Below are 19,431 nucleotides of genomic sequence, written 5' to 3'. Positions count from 1 at the left end.
AAAAAATATACCTAAAAATTACCTAAGAAAAAAACATGAAGCCATTCTGTAGATAAGATATCTCCCCAGAAGAATAATACGTAGGCTAAATTTCGTAATATTTTGAGGTTTTAAGCTTTTGACCTTCATTAGTGTAAAATATAGAAAAACTCTACTAACATTCGAAACCTAGCTGACGTCTACTGCTAAGAACATATATTAAAAATAGTATTTCCAAACGTGTTCTCGTAATTGTCACCTTCCTTATAAAATACTGTGAAAAATGCGAAACGTTTTCTGCATATAATTTGGGAGGTTCATATCTCAATGTCATTTCAAGAACAGTACAGATCTATAAATGAAGTTCGAAATGACATATATGGAGAAACTTGAATAAGCACTTGAGTATCACCATATTAAGGAGATAATTCGCTAAGGAATTCTTTGAAATGCCGATACTGAAGAACATGTGAACGAATGTAATTTACTTTTCTTATAACTACTCTCATAGCGTGATTCACGGATAATACCCGAGCACACACATTTTGTATATATCAAACAGTGAATAATAAAATATCATTGGGTTTAAAGTCTCTGCAGTCTGTCTTATTCATAAGTAATTTTATAGCTCCCTTATTTTTACCTTACAAAAGTAGGTGCTGTATCTGTTGTTATAAAGAGTCTATAAGTTTAAGCTATTTTCGGCTAAATATTTTTCACTCGCTTGGAAAACATCTTCTTCTCTAGTTCTGTCTTTTAAAATTAAAAGATTTAACATTTCTTCCGCAACTTAGAATGAATCATTCACTCTACCAATCAATATCAGCAGCTGAGATGTGTCTGAGATATCTGTACTTTCATTAGTTGTCAAAGAATACGCATTCAGTTGGCTAATTTTATCTTATGAGTTACTACAGTTTCAGCTGAAATGTCATCAGTGAGATGACATATACACTGAGGAGCCAAAACATTATAACCAGCCCCACATTTTTCAATGAACTCATCTGGATGACATAGAGGGAACGTGGTTAATTGGGCATGGTATTTAATTGCTGCTGAAGAAGGTAAGAAATCATTCCTGCCCTTTTGCGAATGATGGGAAATGCTGCTCATCTAAGCGAATTTGATAGAGCTTATCTAAGCGATTGTAAATGGCCCGAAGACCCGGAACGATTATCTCCGAAACTGTACGACTGGTAGGTTTTTCAGGGTTTGCCGTTCTTAGTATTTATGCGAAGTGGATAAATGACGGTGAAACAAGCAAAGGTGCTACATGAAAGAAAAAAAGTCAGGGACTGTCCCGCTTGATACAGCAAAATCGGAGCCAGACAGTGCTCAGCTGGCAGCCCAGTTCAATGCAGGTCCAAGTACAAGTGCTTTGGAACAAACAACAGTGTTCAGCGGACACTGCTGAATGCGGGACTGCGCAGCAGACATCCTTCTCATGTGTCTCTGTTGACCAAGGGTCATTGTCAACCACGCCTACAGTGGGCCCTGGAACAGTGAGACCAGACCATGTTGCCTGCTTCGATAAATCACGATTTCTCATTAACCACGTCGATGGTTGTGTGATGATTAATGCTGCTTTACTTTGCAATCAACACGGCAACACTTGCTTTGAAAATGGCAGATGTTTGTTGTAATAATGAATCAAACAAGCTGAGCTTTCAGATGCGATTTAAACGCAGTTAACTTAAAACCTTTAATTTCTTTACTGAAATTTACATAATCAGTATGTTTTGTCTCATGATGCCTTTTAATGTTACGTTCCTTAAATACAGCGACCGTCTATCTACAAATTAAACTCAATAATTTTGAATTCTGCAGTGTCAAAAAAATATTTTTCCCAACGATAATTAAATTTCCTGTTTTCATCAAAAATTTTTCTTTTCCTAGAATTCCTCCTTTCGGTTTTCGTTCAGTTCCGGTTCAAAGCCCTGGTAAAAACACCGGCATTTAAAATCTTTTTTAATCTTAAGGCAAATAGTGATCACTCGACACTTGAATATTTTAATAGCTTTTAAAAATTTAACATATTATTAAATTCTTATTATTTTTAAGTTTGCTTCCATTAGTAAACTCACTCGAATAAATTCCAAACTCTCTTTGGATGTCTTCAAATGTCACTTTTATTCAGCTATCAACACTACACACACTACACACGAAAAAGTGACCTTCGACTTTCGAAACCGGCTCGACAACTGTTTCATGGATGCTCAAAGAGATTTTAAGGCTGGACCTGCTTCGACACCAATTCGAGAGCTATTTTGCGCATACGCAAAAAGTATTAAGGCCGGATGGTTAGCCTTGTAACGTAAATAAACGGTGTATCTTTTCCTCCTTGGTCTAAACGGAGCCACTCTTGCTTTAGTGAAGGTTTTATTCTTAACCTACAGTTTATTTAGCAGAGATTCACTTAAAATTAATAATAACTTAGTTCGTACAATGGATAACGGAACGATGACGGACCCAAGCGTTTATAGACTAGTATCTCGAGTCAGCCTTAACCTCCGGCTTCTGTATACTACTAAGAATACGCCTTAGCAAGATTATCACTTACTGACCAATTTATATTAAATTTTTACGTAGTATTTCTATAGTTAATTTAAAATTTAATTGTTTATCGTGATTGAAAATTTTTATTTATTTAATATTTTTTGCATACATACAAGGAAAAACAAAAGTTTCAATAGAAATATAAAATCGCCCGAGGGATTGTACAATTTCTGGGGGATGCGTGTTGGCTAAGCCTACACTAGATTGACATATAATTTGCTGACATATACACCAACTAAAATATGAATTTTGAAACTTTGGTTGCGAATTTTAGGGAAATATTTAAATTGGAATATTATTAGGAAATATTTAAATTGAGTCTGTTTATCCTTTTTATAAGAATTCTTAATTAAACAGCTTGCATTTTTAAAAAACTCATCTAAGGAAATGCTTGAAAATACTACTAATTTACTTTTTTTCTTTCTTAATAATAAATGCCAAAAGTCAGTATGACCTTGAAAACAAGAAATTTTTCTAAAATATCACTCCCTTCCCCAACAGAGACGAACATGGAATTTCCAAATAGTATGCACAAAAGAAAAAAAAAAAAAAAAAAAAAGGGGGAGGGGAGGCAGTTCTATATCTCCCGTTCTACTGGGCCGATTGACGAAATTCAATTTACGTTTTTCATGTCTCAAAAGACTTAGAATATGTATTAGATTTATATATAGCATTGTCCTAATATAGGTATTTTAACACAAAATCGGACTTTTTCGGAAATAACATACCAATTCTTTTTCCATATTTCGGTTCTACGACTCAAATTACGCCAAATTACCAAGTTTTTGTAAAAATCGCACGAGTAGGTTTAAAAAAATTAACCTTCAAAATTTTACTTCCTCAGTGTTAATTGAGTTTGGTATGTATTTATTAATCTCTCTTTTTTTTATTAAACTTATTTGATTCTTCCTTTCACATTTCAAGATTTAGGTTCATCCCAAATAAAATTCACCCAATTTTTATGATTTATTTTTAAAATTTGTATTTTTAAATAATTTTTAGAAATTTTTCAAAAAAAAATTTGAATTATGCTCTAGAAAAGTTTTACCGTCATTTTAAATATTATTAAATATTAAAAGTAGACGTATTTTTAACCTGCAAAAAATTACAGTTTCAAAATTTCCGAAGATTATTTTTATTCCAAATTTCCGAAGATAAGATATACGTGAATTTATATATTGGTGCGTTTTAAAATTTGGCATATTTGTTGAAAGCGATAAAACATCAAAACTCACTTTGGGAAAAGTATTTGGAAGTATAAACGCAGTGACTTTATTTCCGCTCATGCACAATGTAAAAGGGTAATGGAAGGGAAAGGAAAATTGGTTGCCACATATTAAGAAGTTCGCCAAGCGAATTATTCTTTTCGCAAACTGAAAAAATTGTGCCAATATAAATTTTTGAATTTCTTCGTAAATTTCTACCAAATTTTACAAAATTTAATATCTAGGCATATTTCGTAGAATCGAAATATGGAAAAAAATATTATGTTATTTCAGAAAAAGTCCGATTTTGTCTCAAAATACCTATGTTAGGACAATGCTATATATATAAATCTAATATGTATCCTAAGTCGCGCTTTCGAGACATGAAAAACGCAATTTGAATTTTGTCAATCGGCCCAGTAGAATGGGATATATACGTAAAACGGTACAATTTTTTTTCGCAGTGTACCTAGATTTGCTAACTTTTACACTATAAATAGATGGCCCATTCCTTTAAAACATCCTTGCCTTTCCCGTTTAAAAGGTTTTTCTCTTTAAAGTACTTTCCGACAGTGCTCTTGCAACGATGTCGCCTGCTAGCAGAAAAGCAGATGAACTCGGAACATGATTTAATCCCAGTCCTTAACGTTTTCGCTTACGAACTAAATGTAAATGATTCGCGATTCGGTATTAGCCTAACCGAAAGTACAGCACTTCCAGCTTTCACCATCAGATGGCACTACCACCAAAACGGTGAAAATTTTCATTTAATAAATACGTTTATATTATGCTATATTGATTCAATTTATTTCATAAGTATTAACATGAAATACTTACGCAAAGGAATATTAATGCTATTTATTGAAAATGTAAACAATATTAAAATATTGTGGGTCTTAATTTAATGAGGAATCATGACAGAGATAATTTTCCACCTTAACAAGTTAGCTTGATATCTGATGAGCCGAACAAATGTGTTGATAAAAATAGTTTATATGTTAGTAATTAATACACGAGAATGGAGATACTCTGATTATTATTTCGTATTTACCAAATTTCTAACACTGAGTGCACTCAAAATTACAGCAAATGCCTCTGCCTTTATTTCTTTTTAAAAGTGTTTCTCTGATGAAGTTAGGAAAATTAAAATAGCAACAGAATAAATGTACTTTCATAACATATCAGTAATTCCCCATTTATTTCATTTTAAATCAGCGTAATTTTTTTTCTTTTTAAGGTTGTTTGTTTAATAGGATGCTAAAGCAGTAAATATTAACATAAGCAAAATATGAAATGATGAAACATGAAATAATATGCAGGCGAGCTCTGTTTCAATATTATTAGTATCGCCATAATAAGATTTATCAAATACATTTCTTCCTTTGGTGTTTCTTGTGTAAACTCTCATGTTATAATTTTCGCCCGGCCCTTGATAATCTGGACATCGGGGGATACGAACATGAGCCTGGCGGTTCCAGGAGCGCCGCGGATGGAAGGTCATATCTTGAAAATACTTGTAATGAGTGGCCAACGTAGTTATTCGGTGTGAGATCCGCAGTGGCTCTAGCCTCTGTAGTACAGGTGAGAGCATTCAAACGACCAGTAAAATCTTCAAGCTTATAATAGCCACGCCCCCATGGTGGTCTCTGGTCGCTGCGAGTGGTGACCCTGGATGAAAAGTTTAATCATGAGACTTAGAGAAACAAATATAGGCTTTTGCCTGTAAGTGTGGGACGAGCGGCAGCGAAGCGATTGTAACTACTTTCGATGACGGAAAATTTGCCTGACAGACCCATCTCCTGCTCAATAAGGAGGTCCAGCTGGGGTCAGGCTTGGTTGTGAGTCCGCCTAAGTTCCGGTACCAGAAAGAACTAAAATTAGTTAATTTAAAGACATGTGTTCCACATGGGATTTAAACGAAGATCCTGATTCGACCGAATAGGTCACTTTTACTAAGTCAACTATTTAAAATCTGTATTCACTCCTATAAGGGTATGTTCTAAATAAAAGCAGAAAATAATTGCGGTCTAGATAACATAATTTGTTACGTAGGCTTTTCAACCGCTTAATTAGATCAGATACTTCTTCAGATCTCTATATACAAGTAACCCTCGTGTAACACGATAGATAGGTTCCTAGAAATTGCCGTGTTGTGTGAAGCCGTGTTGTATGGGACCCAGAGCCAGTATAAGAAGGGGGTTACGTTCCGAAAACTTATTAAAAACAAATATTTCTTTAATTCTACATAAACAACTTAATTGTTATTAAACATATGAGGTATTTCTCCCCCTTTCCCAGCTTGTCTTCGTGGTGTAGTGGTTTTGCACACTGGGCCGATATTCCAGAGGTCCGTGGTTCCATTCCAGGCGAAGGCGGTTGCTAAGTTTTCAATCCCTCTTGCTTTCAATTAACCTAATGACAAGTGGCGCCCCAACTAAAAGAGTGTTGGATGAGGATTCTCCACACCCAGGATTTGGCGACTGGGTCCCCTGAAAACCCCAGTTGCCCTTTATAAAGGGGAGTATATGAGGTATTTCTCCCACTTTCCTAGCGTGCCTTCGTGGTGTAGTGGTTCTGCACATTGGGCAGTTATTCCAGAGGTCCGTAGTTCGATTCCCGGCGAAGGCGGTTGCTAATTTTTCAATCCCTCTTGCTTTCAATTAACCTAATGACTCTACAAAAATATATGTGAGTATAAATCCTTCCACATCATTTACTTCTTCTTCAACTTAGCAGAGTCGTGACATAATGTAGCTCAGTTTGGAAAGCTACAGACGAGAGTTTGAAGTGCTGAAGACTAGACGCGTTCCAGACAAGCGGATATTATGAGATAGAATGGAAGCGGAGAGATGGTCCGCAGGTCCATCAAGATGTTCGTCCATAGTAGTATGTGGGTAAGACGTGCCCTTGAATGTATTTATGGAGCACTGTGAGTTAGCTAGCCGTACAAAAATTCTGTGGAACTGTTGAAATTACGATCATTGTAAGACTGCTTGCAAAATTAACTTTAACTATCTTTTATTTATCTTACTTTTCATTCATTTAATATTAGTAAAATGAAGCAGTAATTATGCTTTAAATATGCTCCACCGTGTTCTTTGAAAATAAATACTTTACTAACTATGGATTCCCTCCTTTTAGATAATTCTACTAAAATTAATATTAGGAGATAATATAATCAATATTTCGTTAGTAAATATATATATATATATATATACAACAGAAAACAAAAAATATTACATATTTTAATTTAACGCAACTTTAGTTTAATAAATTTCTTCGCTGTCAGTGCTCAATATAATCAACCTTGAACGTTTTTTCAGTGGAATGAGATCGCTTTCTCTTTCAGAATTTCTTTCTTCATTTAAAGTTCTGGCATTTTCTTTCTTCTTTAAAAAATCTGTAATTTTACTTTTCTTAGTAGTTCTTACCGGGTCAATGTAAATATGTCGATATGGAGCTAGACAGTTTTGCAAGGTTCTCGCAATTTATGAATCGTGTTATAGCGAAACCGTGTTATAGGATGCTGTGTTGTAGGAGGGCTACCTGTACTTAGAAAGATGTGTCCTAGAAACCTCGGCGGAGAAGTAATCACAATCCTGAAAGGAATATTACAATTTGTGTCTGTGTAATTTAACACAAATTTAATACAGGAAAAGAGTTAACTATTATATAATTATTTTTTAAGTACTCAGTTCTGTAGCCCTTTCTCTTGAACTGCCAATTTATACGATTTCCATGATAAAAAAGCATTTGCTAATTTAACAATGGAAACGTGACCATTAGTGGACTAGTGGGTAAGACCACTGAATAATTTGTATGTCGTATTAGTAAAAATCCCGATAATCGGAATGGCTGCTTGGGGAGGGGTCTCTAGTTTTCCTCATGTGTAAAGAAGATATGAGGAAATCTTATTCTGATGTTTCTCCAAAAGGGTTCCCTTCTCTTAAGACGATAGTTCTTGTGTACTTTCCTTAATCAGTTATATCCTAACTTAAGCTAACTAACCTTATAAATCTGAAATTCTTCTCACTTCTGTATTGCTGGTCTGCATAATCCATCAACTATCTTTAGTGAATAAATGGAAATACTCTTTGTAAAGTCTAAAAGCACAATAGTCCATTCACATGTCTGGTGGATTTAAAATTCGTTTTTTACAGTGCATAGAATCTATTTAAACATGAGAGATAAAATATTATTTTGATAAAAGAATTTATATTTACCTTTACGCTTGTAGTATGGTGTGGCCCCAACCTGTCAGCAACTGTGGTAGTGACTGCTATGAACGTAAATTTACACAAACACGTAAGAAGGGTTTAAAGCCCTTTTTATTCCACTTTAGAAATAACAGCTGCGTTCACTTGACGCTCACAAACTACGCCGACCCGGCAGTTTAACAAAAACAGATATGTGAAACTAAAAAATAATGACTGGATGAATAAATAACTAGATCACTACCTACGAGGCTCTGAAATCTTAACTAACCTAACCACGTTCTGAAATACAGCTGAGATTCAGCGAGCTTACTGATTAAGCAGTTGAAAGATTCAGCAAGAACTGTCGAGATAGGCACACAGGCCTAAACGCGCGGTTCTTAAATTTCTACCTAGCAACCTTCACGTTCGCGATTCAAGAAGCACACTTACAATCTCGTTTTTTCTTCTATTTAAACTCACTTACTTCTGCTAAAATTTGAATAAACTGCGCGCTCTACTACGATTTACATACTCTAGCATTGGAAATTCGAGGGAAAAGATAAAAGCTTGATAGGAGAAGATAGCTTAAACTTAAAATAAATGTTAGTTAAAATAAATATAAACCCTACACGCTTTATAATTTTATGTTTTTGTTCTATGAAAAGCTATCTATATCATCATTAGCCCTTCAGAATCTAAAAATTTACTTTCAGGTCTTTCAGCTCTGAGATTTTAAGTCCTTTGCTACTTTTTTATGATGACAAAATGATTACTTTGTTACAGTAATTCAAATATAGCCATGCAGTAGGTGCGGTCTCAAAAATTTCCATTTTTTACGTGAAAAATAAATTTCGTAAAGACTTTTGAGTCTAGTGTTTCACTCTACACATGTCTCTTATAAAAAGGTAAGCATTTTTGGAGGCTTTTTTTACTTAAAACTTTGTTGATTATTATATTCTCAGTAGAGACAGATATTTTAAAAGCTTGCTCATTTTAGAAATTTTTAAAATAACATCTACGTACTTGTTTTGAATAATCATCGACAGTATGTTTCCTACAGAAAGCCGTGATCGATCGATTTTTTTCATGTGTTATGAATGATATTATTTGTTGCGACCCTAGATATTTTACTCCAAGATACCTTTATCATTTCTGTATTAGAAATGCTAACATTTTTCTTCAAAGATTTCTTTTATGAGTCATTTTGAGTTTATAAAATTTTGATTGCAGCTGTTGATAATTTATCTCTTGATGTAAAAGCTGTTGCCAATTTACTTTTGAAGCGTCGTTAATTTCAGATATTTGCTTGACCGAAGTTGTTGAAATATATGCGAACAACCTTTGTGAAAGGGTGGGATTTCAACTCGCGCTATTGTGAAAACGCTGGCTCCGAATGGGATGTTTGCATCAGAAATTCCTAATGTACATGGTGTAGTTGCTGTTACTGACTCAATTATGCGAAACACGAGTCGACTTCGGGTATTTTCTATTAAGCTTCGGAATACTGGTCCGCAAATTAAATGATGTAACCTGTCGATGTGAATGCCTTAATTCCACGAGCTGATTAGGTGAACCTTTCACAATACCATTTTACTGTAAAATTAAGCTGCTGTTCAAATAGCTCTTAATTCTTCAGTCTTACAGAGTTTATGTGACAACACTCATAAGAAAATTTCGAAAATTCAGCAAATGTAGTAAAAAAAACCTCGTGTCCAGAAATATCTTTTTACTTGAGCTAAGCTTAAACTATGAACACACATGATGTAAAGGAGAAAGTTAATTTTGTTTGCACTTGTTTCCCATCTACTCATTTGATGCATTGAAACTTTGAAGAGAGGCTGAAATCGTAGAAACGTAAATGAAACAACAACAACAACAAAAAAAAAAAAAAAAAAAAAAAAAAAAATATTTTGCAAAATCACTTTTTCACAGCATACAAAATTAAACATGCTATTTAAAATATTCGAAATACTTTTTTGCTGAACTCGAAGTGTTTTTATCATTATAAACGACGATATTAATAAAAAACTACACATATGTTATTATGAAGTTGCTTATTTTGTTCAGATCCTGTGTTACAATCTGTTTCTTTAAAACAGGTATTTAAAGCCATTGCCAGCCCTTCCCCATTTGTGCTCGTAAAGCGTGTCGTCATCACTGTACGTCACTTACTTTCTCCAGCTTATTTCAGACAGTAAATCAAATCAGCCTTCATTCGCGCGGTTTTCATGAAGCGAAACACATTTGACAAAACTGGAGTGGGAGAAAAAATTAGGTGACCCGAATCATCTGTTACAACTGTCGTTCACATGGTTAGGAAACAAATCATGTAACTGAAAATAACCCTGAAGTTCCCCTTTTAAAGCAAAAGACTATAGCGCAATATGAACAGGGAATATTGAGGAAAAGAGTGGTTTTTAATTTTCCCCCCAAACTGAGTTCATATTCGGAACGTAGGAATTAATTAATGGAATCTGTTGCAAAATATCAATAAAATATCGGGCCTAAAAGCCATAAAGCCTGAAAAATGATATTTTACACTTAATACAGTTATTAAGTTTTAAATTTAAAAGACTTATGCGCTTTTATTATTCCATTGAAATATAACAGCTTAAATTTCTATTAAAACGAAGAACTATAAAATTAAAATTTAGTCTGTAAGGTATTTTATCCCTTCTTTCCCTTCGTGGTGTAACGGTAGCACACTCGACGCGTATTCGAAAGCTCCAGTTTCGAGTTCCAGCGGGGTCATTGCTCATTTTTCATGTACTCCAAAAAAATCTAACCTGCAAATCCATTCAAAATTGTTTTAACTGTTGCTCTCCCTATTTATCTAATTTGAAGTGGATTGATAGGTTAATTATATGGGTTATATTATATAGGTTAATTATTGTCTCTTCCTAATAAAATTCTACGTATTATAACTTTTGAAAAAAGCGAAACGTAGCCTTTTAAAATTTTATTTCTTTAACTACTTAATTTTAAGGACATTTCACTGTTAGCAAATCTCTTTGATTTTTGCTTTAAATGTTTCTATCAGTAATATTTCTATCAATATACTGATTAAGTGTGGATATTTCTAACTGTTATTTTTTCACCAGGATTATTCATGACAGCGGATTTACGCAGGAAGATTTCAAGCAGTATAAGCCCGTTGTCTACAGTAACACAATACAGTCAATGGTTGCCATCCTACGGGCGATGCCAAATTTAGGAATTGCATATGGCAACAATGAAAGAGAGGTTAGTGTCATTTTATTTCAGCTTAATTTTGCTTTAAACTATTGTATCAAGTCTCAGATTAATAAGTTACGAATTTAATAAATAAAAATAATTTTACTTGGTAAATAAAATTTTTAGTTGTTAATTTGATAAAAAGAAATTATTCTTTTGCTGTCAATAGCATTGTAAGAATAAGTCAATTAGTACGATAGTAATGTTCTTTACATACAGTAGAATAGACCAAACGTTCCGAATAAACCTCTTGTACAACTCGATTAAAAAAAATGCTAAACTGGTTAAAAAGAATTTCAATACGATCAAACCCTCTTTAAAAAAATTTGAAAGGTTTCAGATTTTAAATTACGTCCAAAGGAGCGTTTTTTAAACATTTTGTGTGTTATTTTTATTTATTAAATATTACGTTCTTCGCACTTAAGCCATAAAATTCAGTTTAAGAGCAATATCGCAAAATAATTTAAAATTGAGCATATCTTTGGAATTTCCGACACACAATCTCACGCGCTGGAGATAAAAATGTTTTTTCTGTACAACGTTGTCATTGCTCGCTTTGAAATCCTTGAGTTTGTTAATTAAAAATTCGTTAAAGGTTTACAAAATATGAAATCGATAATAAAACAGATTCCAACTTTCAAATTTGGGTTCCCACATGATCATATTCTCAGTAGGATTACGTCATTCAAAATTCGATGGCTCTATGTACCAATGTTTTATCACAATGCGAGATACATACATACATTTATGCAGATTTTTCATTATTTAATTTCTTCAAATACAATGCAGGACTCTAACATTTGTTAGCAACAGTTTGAAAAGTGAAACGGACATTTACATTGAACCAACGCAATATCGCAAAACGAAAAAAATAGTCTTTGAGGAACAAAGCCCCTTTGGACTAAAAAACCTTTTCTGATCTTATCAGCTTTTGTTTTGCATTCATCTTCCTAGCAATTTGCAACATAATTCAAAGTTTTTCTCGAAATCTTTTAAATGTACAGGATGTAACAACAATTAGGCTGACATAATCTCTATATTTTGGCCTGACCTCAGTTTAATTCATTCATATAATCTTGATACGTAACAGTAGTAAGAGAAAAATCCAAATCCGAAGATACCAGAGACTTAAGGAAAAGCAGCAGAGCAGAAGTGGCAAAATATCATACCTGCAAGAGTTTCATGTTAGAATTCAAGAGTATTTAAGAAGAGCGTGTTAGAATTCAGGGATATTCAACAGCCCCAGTTAGAAATTTTACATTGTTTTAAGAATAGCAAATATGTTTTTAAACAGGCAAATATGGTTTACAGTAAATTAAGAAGGATTTTACGCTTTTTAATAAATGAGATTTTTTAAAGCATAGATAAATAATTTTTGCTTCTCTTGCTCTATGTTAAGTAAAGTGCATTTTTCCGTTGCACAAGTTCAAACTTTTACTCGATGCGTGTATTATTTTTCCTACAGGTAGTAAATAAGGATTTTCAATTGCTTTACACTTTTCTCCTATTATAATTGTTAATGGAGTTTAATACAAAAGTAAATTTAAAAGGAAAGAAAGCATAATATTTCTTTATAATAATGTAAAATAAAATTCAATAGAGTGAAGACTAATGCAATAATTGGAAAAAGAAAAAAAGAATTAGCGAAATTTACTCGTAACCAATATACACTTCGCAAGTTACCATTTGTATAGAAAATTAGTTTCGATTTTCTCACATAAAACAGAGAATTAACGGAGTAAGGACTAACACTTGATATTAAATCTAGCTTTAAGTCATTTAATTAATTAATGAGATGGCAGACGGATCATCAGCTATATTTTGCTTTTTCTTCTATATAATTTGAAACTTCTTAATGTCCTTACTTAAGATTCGAATTGTATAATGGGAGTAGAATATATTATTTTTCGTGCTATCACTATAACCGCTATTTCTTCATTTTCATGGTAGCACATATCCGAAATAGAATTATTGGGTAACTAGGAAATACTTTGCATTTCAGTTGATAGCTTATGACTTTGGAAACTTTTGAAAATGTCCATCAACTTGCGTCAGAGCAGTTTGTGTTTCTCTCTAATAAACGGCCTGTATTTTTTCTAATAAACGAATCATCTATGAACATAGCATATACTTTTAAATAATAGTTGAAAGAAAAAAAAAATAACGGTCCAAAATGAGCATTATCTTTTATTTAAATGTAATCTGCAACAGAGTATCGCAAAAGCACGTCGAAAATAAAAGCCATATACTATCATAGCATAGTATCAGAACGCACAAATTAGAATTAATTTCAGTGCTTCAGTGAAAAGTAACAGTAAAAATGTACTTCAATAGTAAAAAGCAGCTTAAAGACCAAAAATGCCAAAATGGCCACAGCAAATAAAAATTAAGAACTGATGAAAACCAATGAGATTGACAGAAAATTTGCGGCAGAAACAGATATATGTTTGAGGTTCATAGAGCAACATAGGAGAACAGTATTTACATCTTGAGAAACACTAGACACACATCTAGACGCCTTATATTACATGATTTACAAGTCTAAGGAACTAAGAGAATCAATTGTATTTCAAATCTGTCCTGGCAGATCGAATCCTAATGTTTGCATGAAATTGTAACTTATGATGAAATCTTCGTTCTAATGAGAAATCAGGCAGATCTCCAGAATCTGTTGCAAAACAAATAATACACTTCATAACGTATTCTATTAAATAGTTGGTGGGATTTCAGTGGAGTTTTCTATTAGCAGGTTCTATCACCGAACCAACCATTAAATAGAAAGATGTACTGCTATCAGCTTAACTGTCTTTTCAGTGCTCTAAGGTAAAAGAGCCCATCTTTATTGAATTATCATGGAGGTGTGTTACATCATAACAACGCAGCACAATCTAGCTGGACTCAGAGTTAGTTTAACTGAGAGCTCGTAACGTACCACTCGCATTACCTCCTTTCTCAGTCATTTTATAGTTTTCTCAGGTGACAATTTAAAAAATCTTTGCGTTGGACTACGAAACTTCTTCCGTAACTGAAGAAAGGAATTCTACAAGAAAGGAAGGGAAATGTTACCAAATAAATGGCAGCAATTTTACAGACGTTGATGGAAAATATATTGTAGAAATGTACACTAAAAGGAAACGGAATTTGTTCTCTGAAAAACACAAGAACTCTTCTACATATACATTATTCACCTTTTGCTTGTTAATTTGTCGATAAGCATAGAAACAAGAATTGGAATAGTCTTAAATTTATCATACACATACTTTTGTTTAAGAAATCAAATACTGACTGGTAAAACGGCCTTGTTGAAAAACAATTTCTTGGATCAAATTGTTATGTTGTTTCTTATGTTGCTATCAGATTACTGTTTATTACAATAAGAGCTGCATTTAAAGTGCCAAAATGTCTCATGCGGCTTGCAAGTCAGAGTTTGGCTATGTTTGAGACAGAGAGACGAAAACAATGTTGATACTTTTTCTCAACACAAAAGGAACTAACTATACATCGAAACACGTCCCTTCATGTAGAATAATTAACGGACAATTTTTTAAGAGCTACTATTCCTGTAAAAACAAAAGCTTTGAAATTATTGTATAAATGCAGAAGTGGAATTTTTCGAAAGGAATGAAAGTTGTTTGAAACTTTTGTTGAAGCAAATTTTCAAAATTTGATGTACATATTTCAATTTTTTTGTAATTAGTCTGGTATTTAAGGAATATATATTTAATTTTATTAAGTTAGATAATGAAGGAAATAAAAAGGATATATATAATCTAGAAAAAATTAATATACAAATTTCAATTTTAATTTCGTATTTTTTAATCTTATATGTACTCGGAATGAGTAATATGTTTCCAGAATTCACGGTTAAAATTTAAATAAAGGAGAAATTCAATGCATAAAAAATAACTCAATGAACTTTATAAATGCGGAATAAAAGGAAAGCTTTAGGTTATTGAAAAAATTTATTAAACCTTTTCTATGTTTTCTCCTTCAGCTATTAAAATTGCCAAAAAGTCAGCAAAGCTTTAAATTTCAGAATATCCAGTATTGTATGGAATTTCATAGAATCTGTTCAGAATGACCAGTTTTGTTTACAATACGCAGAATCCAGCCGATATTGCCTCCCCAATAACACATTTTCAGTAATATATATATAGTTTTTACTTTCAAAACACATGAGGAGAGGACATTTAAAGCATTATTTTTAACTAATATTAAATAGAATGAATGAAATAAAAGATAAAAGGTAAACATTAAAAGTTCAGCTGGTAATCTCATGGTGAAAGCAAGTCCGACAATTATACCAGGATCATATAACGATGACTAATACTCAGTCCTTAAAAAACATTCAAAGGGCACGTCTTGCCCTAATATGGCATAGACAAGCATCGTCCGCTTGTACCACAAGGAACTTGAGCCTCCACGGAAACCATCTCAACTCTTGGATGATCTGCAAGCCTTCTGCTTTCCTCCGTTCCTTTCCACGTCTGGGCCCACCAGCGGCCGAGCGGTAAAGTCGCTGAACACTGGTAGTTCGGTCCGAGGTTCGAATCCCGCGAACGGGCTGGCTGCATGGGTATTTTCATGGTTTTCCCCATGTGTAACGTGTATACGAGCCAGTTTCCCTTAGAAAGTCCTCCACGAAGGCATCCTTCCCAGTAGGCAGATAGCCCTCGAGACTTTGCCATAATCACACACACACACACTTTCTACGTCTGGAAGCTATCTGGCGTTGTCTCGACTGCTCCGCACTATCCTAAGCGGTGATGACGTCGCCTCGCTAGGTATTTGCTAAGTCAGCATCGATCGTCGATGATCTCCCCATATATGGTAAGCAACAAGCATATTTTATGACATACATGGTAGAAGATGGTGTTATGTAGAGAAATTACCGGATAGCGTTATAAAAATTATGTGAATGATTTTCTGATTTATGGAAATCTTAATTTCTATTTGATTATGAATTATTTAATTTAAGGCTTTAATTTTGGGGAAAAACAGATGCTTCTGGAAATATTATTTAGTTAAAAGAGTATTATTTATTTGCCTCTATTTGTAAATCTTGTACAAACTTTTAGTCATTGTGAAAGAAGCAGGGAAAGGGAGGCAATTTTCGCCAAGTCATGATTTCGCGCGCTTTAGAATGTTCGAGAAAGAATTTTCATTGTTAGTTGACCTTAAGATAGGAAAGTACGTGACGGAAAGGTCAAAGGTTGCTACTTGTCTTTCAATGTAAGTCATTCAGGTTTTTGGCGATTGAGGGTCCGGTTGTTGGCTAAGTGAAGAAGGGCGCGCATGCGCGATCACCCTTATTTCCGCATTCTGGAGTTGAAAACGAAGATTTTGCCATAATTAAGGGGGCGATAAGTGAAGCCATAGTGGGAGCCCGTTTGGTGAAGGAGAAGAAGGAAATTTGAGTTGGACACACTTACTTTTGGCTGACTCTCGGACTGACTCGCTGATTTTTGGGCTTGCTGGACAAAATGTAAGTGACTCCGAGAGGTGTTTTCCGGCGGGGAGCGGCAAAAAATGCTCCCCGGCCGCGTTTTGGTTAAGAGGCGAGACTCTCTTACACACTTACTCTGGACTCGCTTAGGCACTCACTGCTTGGATTCGCTGATTTTCGGGCTTGCTGGACTTGTGGACGTTGCTCTTGAAAACTGGCTTGAAGAAACTTGGAGTTGGATTCTCTCCCTTACTGACTGGTGGGTGGAACTTACTTGGGACGTTACCCGTGAAGCTTGCTCTTGGGATGAGTAAGAACAGGCGAGCAGTAATTTCCTAGCAACAACGTTTCTGACCGGCGAAATTTGAACGATTTACCTGCGTGTTGACATAGGACTTTCAGGACCAAGCGGATAGCCGTCCTGGGCAGCAGTGCTCCTGTTTCTGTTCTACAGTAGTGAAGTGGAGTCTACATTTTTAGAACCAGTGTCAAGATGAGCCCGGCCGACATCAACGCGGGATAAGATGAGAGTCCTCCACTTCAAGATGTCACCAACCAGATAAGTTATATATATATATATATATATTTTTTTTTTTTTTTTTTTTTTTTTTTGTGTTTATTCGATCCTCTCACGACGAAACTTTTTTCTTCATAACATTGGTGCCGTGACCTCTGCTTAGTGAAGGATCGAATCAGTAACTTATTTTTTGAATTTATTTACTTTGTATAACTTACTGTTTTATGAAAGTGTTAAATTTTATGTGTGAGGACTAATTAAGGTTTTGATTTGAATTATGTTTGCTTACTGGTTACTGCAGGATATTAATTCTCTAAATTAATTTAAGAATTGAATTTAAGATTAGGTAAACTGTTTTGTATAATATTAACCAAAAAGATAGTGTTTTGGTAGGTGTGATTCGATGACTTCATACTGTGCATGTTAGGTTGTTGACCAGTACAAAAGTATTATGTTCTGAGAAGGTGTGTAAATTGATTTTGAATTTACCTATTTTTAGTAATTTACTGTTTTAATGAAAGAGTTGAGTCTATGTGCTAGGATTAATTAGTATTGATTTGTGTTTGCTTATTTGTTAATACGAGAGTGATAAATTTTGAAAATGTGTGTCAATTTCAGGAATTTTGGACTTTAACGTTAGGCAAACAGAATTGAACTTTAAAATTAGGAAAAATATATATATAGAATGTAGCAGAATAGGTACGGTATATTTTTACTGTAGAAAATCCTTGAGTGTTTTCTGGATGTATACTTTTGATTTCTGATTTCTGATACAAGATGGAAAATGAATTATTTCACGATAATCCTATGCTATTTGTGTATCCTTGTAACAAGTTTCGAGTGCTTGTCGGTAAAAACTGGACTCATTTTTTGAGCACTTCTAAGAGAAAGAGATTAAAGACTCTAATTATTTTACTGAATGAGACAAGCCACAGCTATCCGTAGCTAGAAATTTTTTTTGTGTGTGTTTTTGCTAATTATTTAACCTAGAATCTTGTGAAATGTATAATTGTGAGGGGTAACGTTAGAGAAATTTTGATTTTTTTGACTTAATTGAATAATATTTTGTGAAATGTATGTAATGTTTTCATGATTCTCTAGCGTAGTATATTATTGCGTTTTGATTTACAATGTTTTGTTATAATTCCAGTATATTGTGTAATGTGTTAGAAAATTTAATTTAGTATTGAGCAATGAATTTTATAAGTTCTGAAGGCATAATAATACAAATGAATAAGTTAAAAACAAAATTGAAGGTTGTTTTGCAATTGCAAAATTCTGTTTTAAAGTGAACATGGGTTAGATTTGAATTTTTGCCTGAGATCAGCAATAGTGATGTTTGGTTATTTAATTTTTTTGTATTGCATTCATCAGCTTGAGTGAAGTTCTAATTAGTTTAATGAGTCAGAGTAATTGAGATTAGTTATCTTCTGAGTTTAAGTTTGTGAAGAGTTGTCATGTGAGAATTGTTTAAACAGTAGAAATTTAGTCTTGTGAATTGTAGAAAGTGAATTTTATTGAGAATTTTGGTGACAACGGGAATTTGGTTTGTGGAAATTTTTAGATAAGTTTGAGAAGATTAGTTACTTTTGCTCTGTACTCATGAGCGGGAATTTTCTGTTGATTACAAGTAGTTTGTCTTGAATTTGCTGGTTAATCGTAATAGATGTGATTTGAGGTACTGAATTTTCTTTCTTTCTTGGTTGGACTGGTTGCTGAATTTGGGGTTAATTCTTCTTTTGGCTTAAGTTTTGTATTTGAATTGGTAGTATCAAGATAGTTGTATCAGGTTTTTGTTTTGTTTTGGTGGTTTCTGCCAAGGTCCGTAAAATGTAAGTTCTCTGATGTTTAGTCTCTGTGGAAGAATTGAGATTTCTGTGGTCATAGGAAAATAGTAGAATTTGAGTTATGGATTTCATTTGTGTGATTTTTAGGGATTTTGAGTTACGAGTTATGAGTATTTTTTTTTAGTTTAGCACTTTTGAGAACTTTGCATTTGTTGCTTGCAGTTAGGTCTTGCGTGAAGTTGTAATGTCCTGAAAGCTCGTTTTCTTGTAAATACTTGCACTTCATGGTGGCACTTGACCTCTTACACCGGGAGAAACAGGAACTTGTTATCTGAGAAAACTATTGTTGTATCTTTTTCATTGTGTTGGTTCAGGATTGTAACGTTTCAGTCAGCGCACTTTTCTTTCCGAGATAGGAGATCTTATGTTCTCTTTCAACGTGTCTGGGGGTTTGCTTGATACGTAAAGTTTGGGTCTGTCATTCATAATACAGCGCTTTTCTCAGCTTACA

General features: G+C 33.7%; 1 protein-coding gene across 1 annotated transcript in view; it reads left to right on the top strand.

The window, feature by feature from the left end:
* Positions 1–19,431, top strand: part of Galphao (G protein alpha o subunit) — a 215,259-nt gene that overhangs the window by 115,652 nt on the left and 80,176 nt on the right. Inside the window, exon 3 of the mRNA XM_085822055.1 lies at positions 11,038–11,179. Within this exon, the coding sequence (XP_085678181.1) occupies positions 11,038–11,179 (142 nt within the window). The remainder of the gene's footprint in view (positions 1–11,037; positions 11,180–19,431) is intronic.

The sequence above is a fragment of the Stegodyphus dumicola genome, chromosome 8 (genome assembly GCF_044657685.1).
Source record: "Stegodyphus dumicola isolate Sdum_Otavi_A_Nest chromosome 8, ASM4465768v1".
Lineage (NCBI taxonomy): Eukaryota > Metazoa > Arthropoda > Arachnida > Araneae > Eresidae > Stegodyphus > Stegodyphus dumicola.
This window is presented reverse-complemented; position numbering and strand designations above follow the sequence as displayed.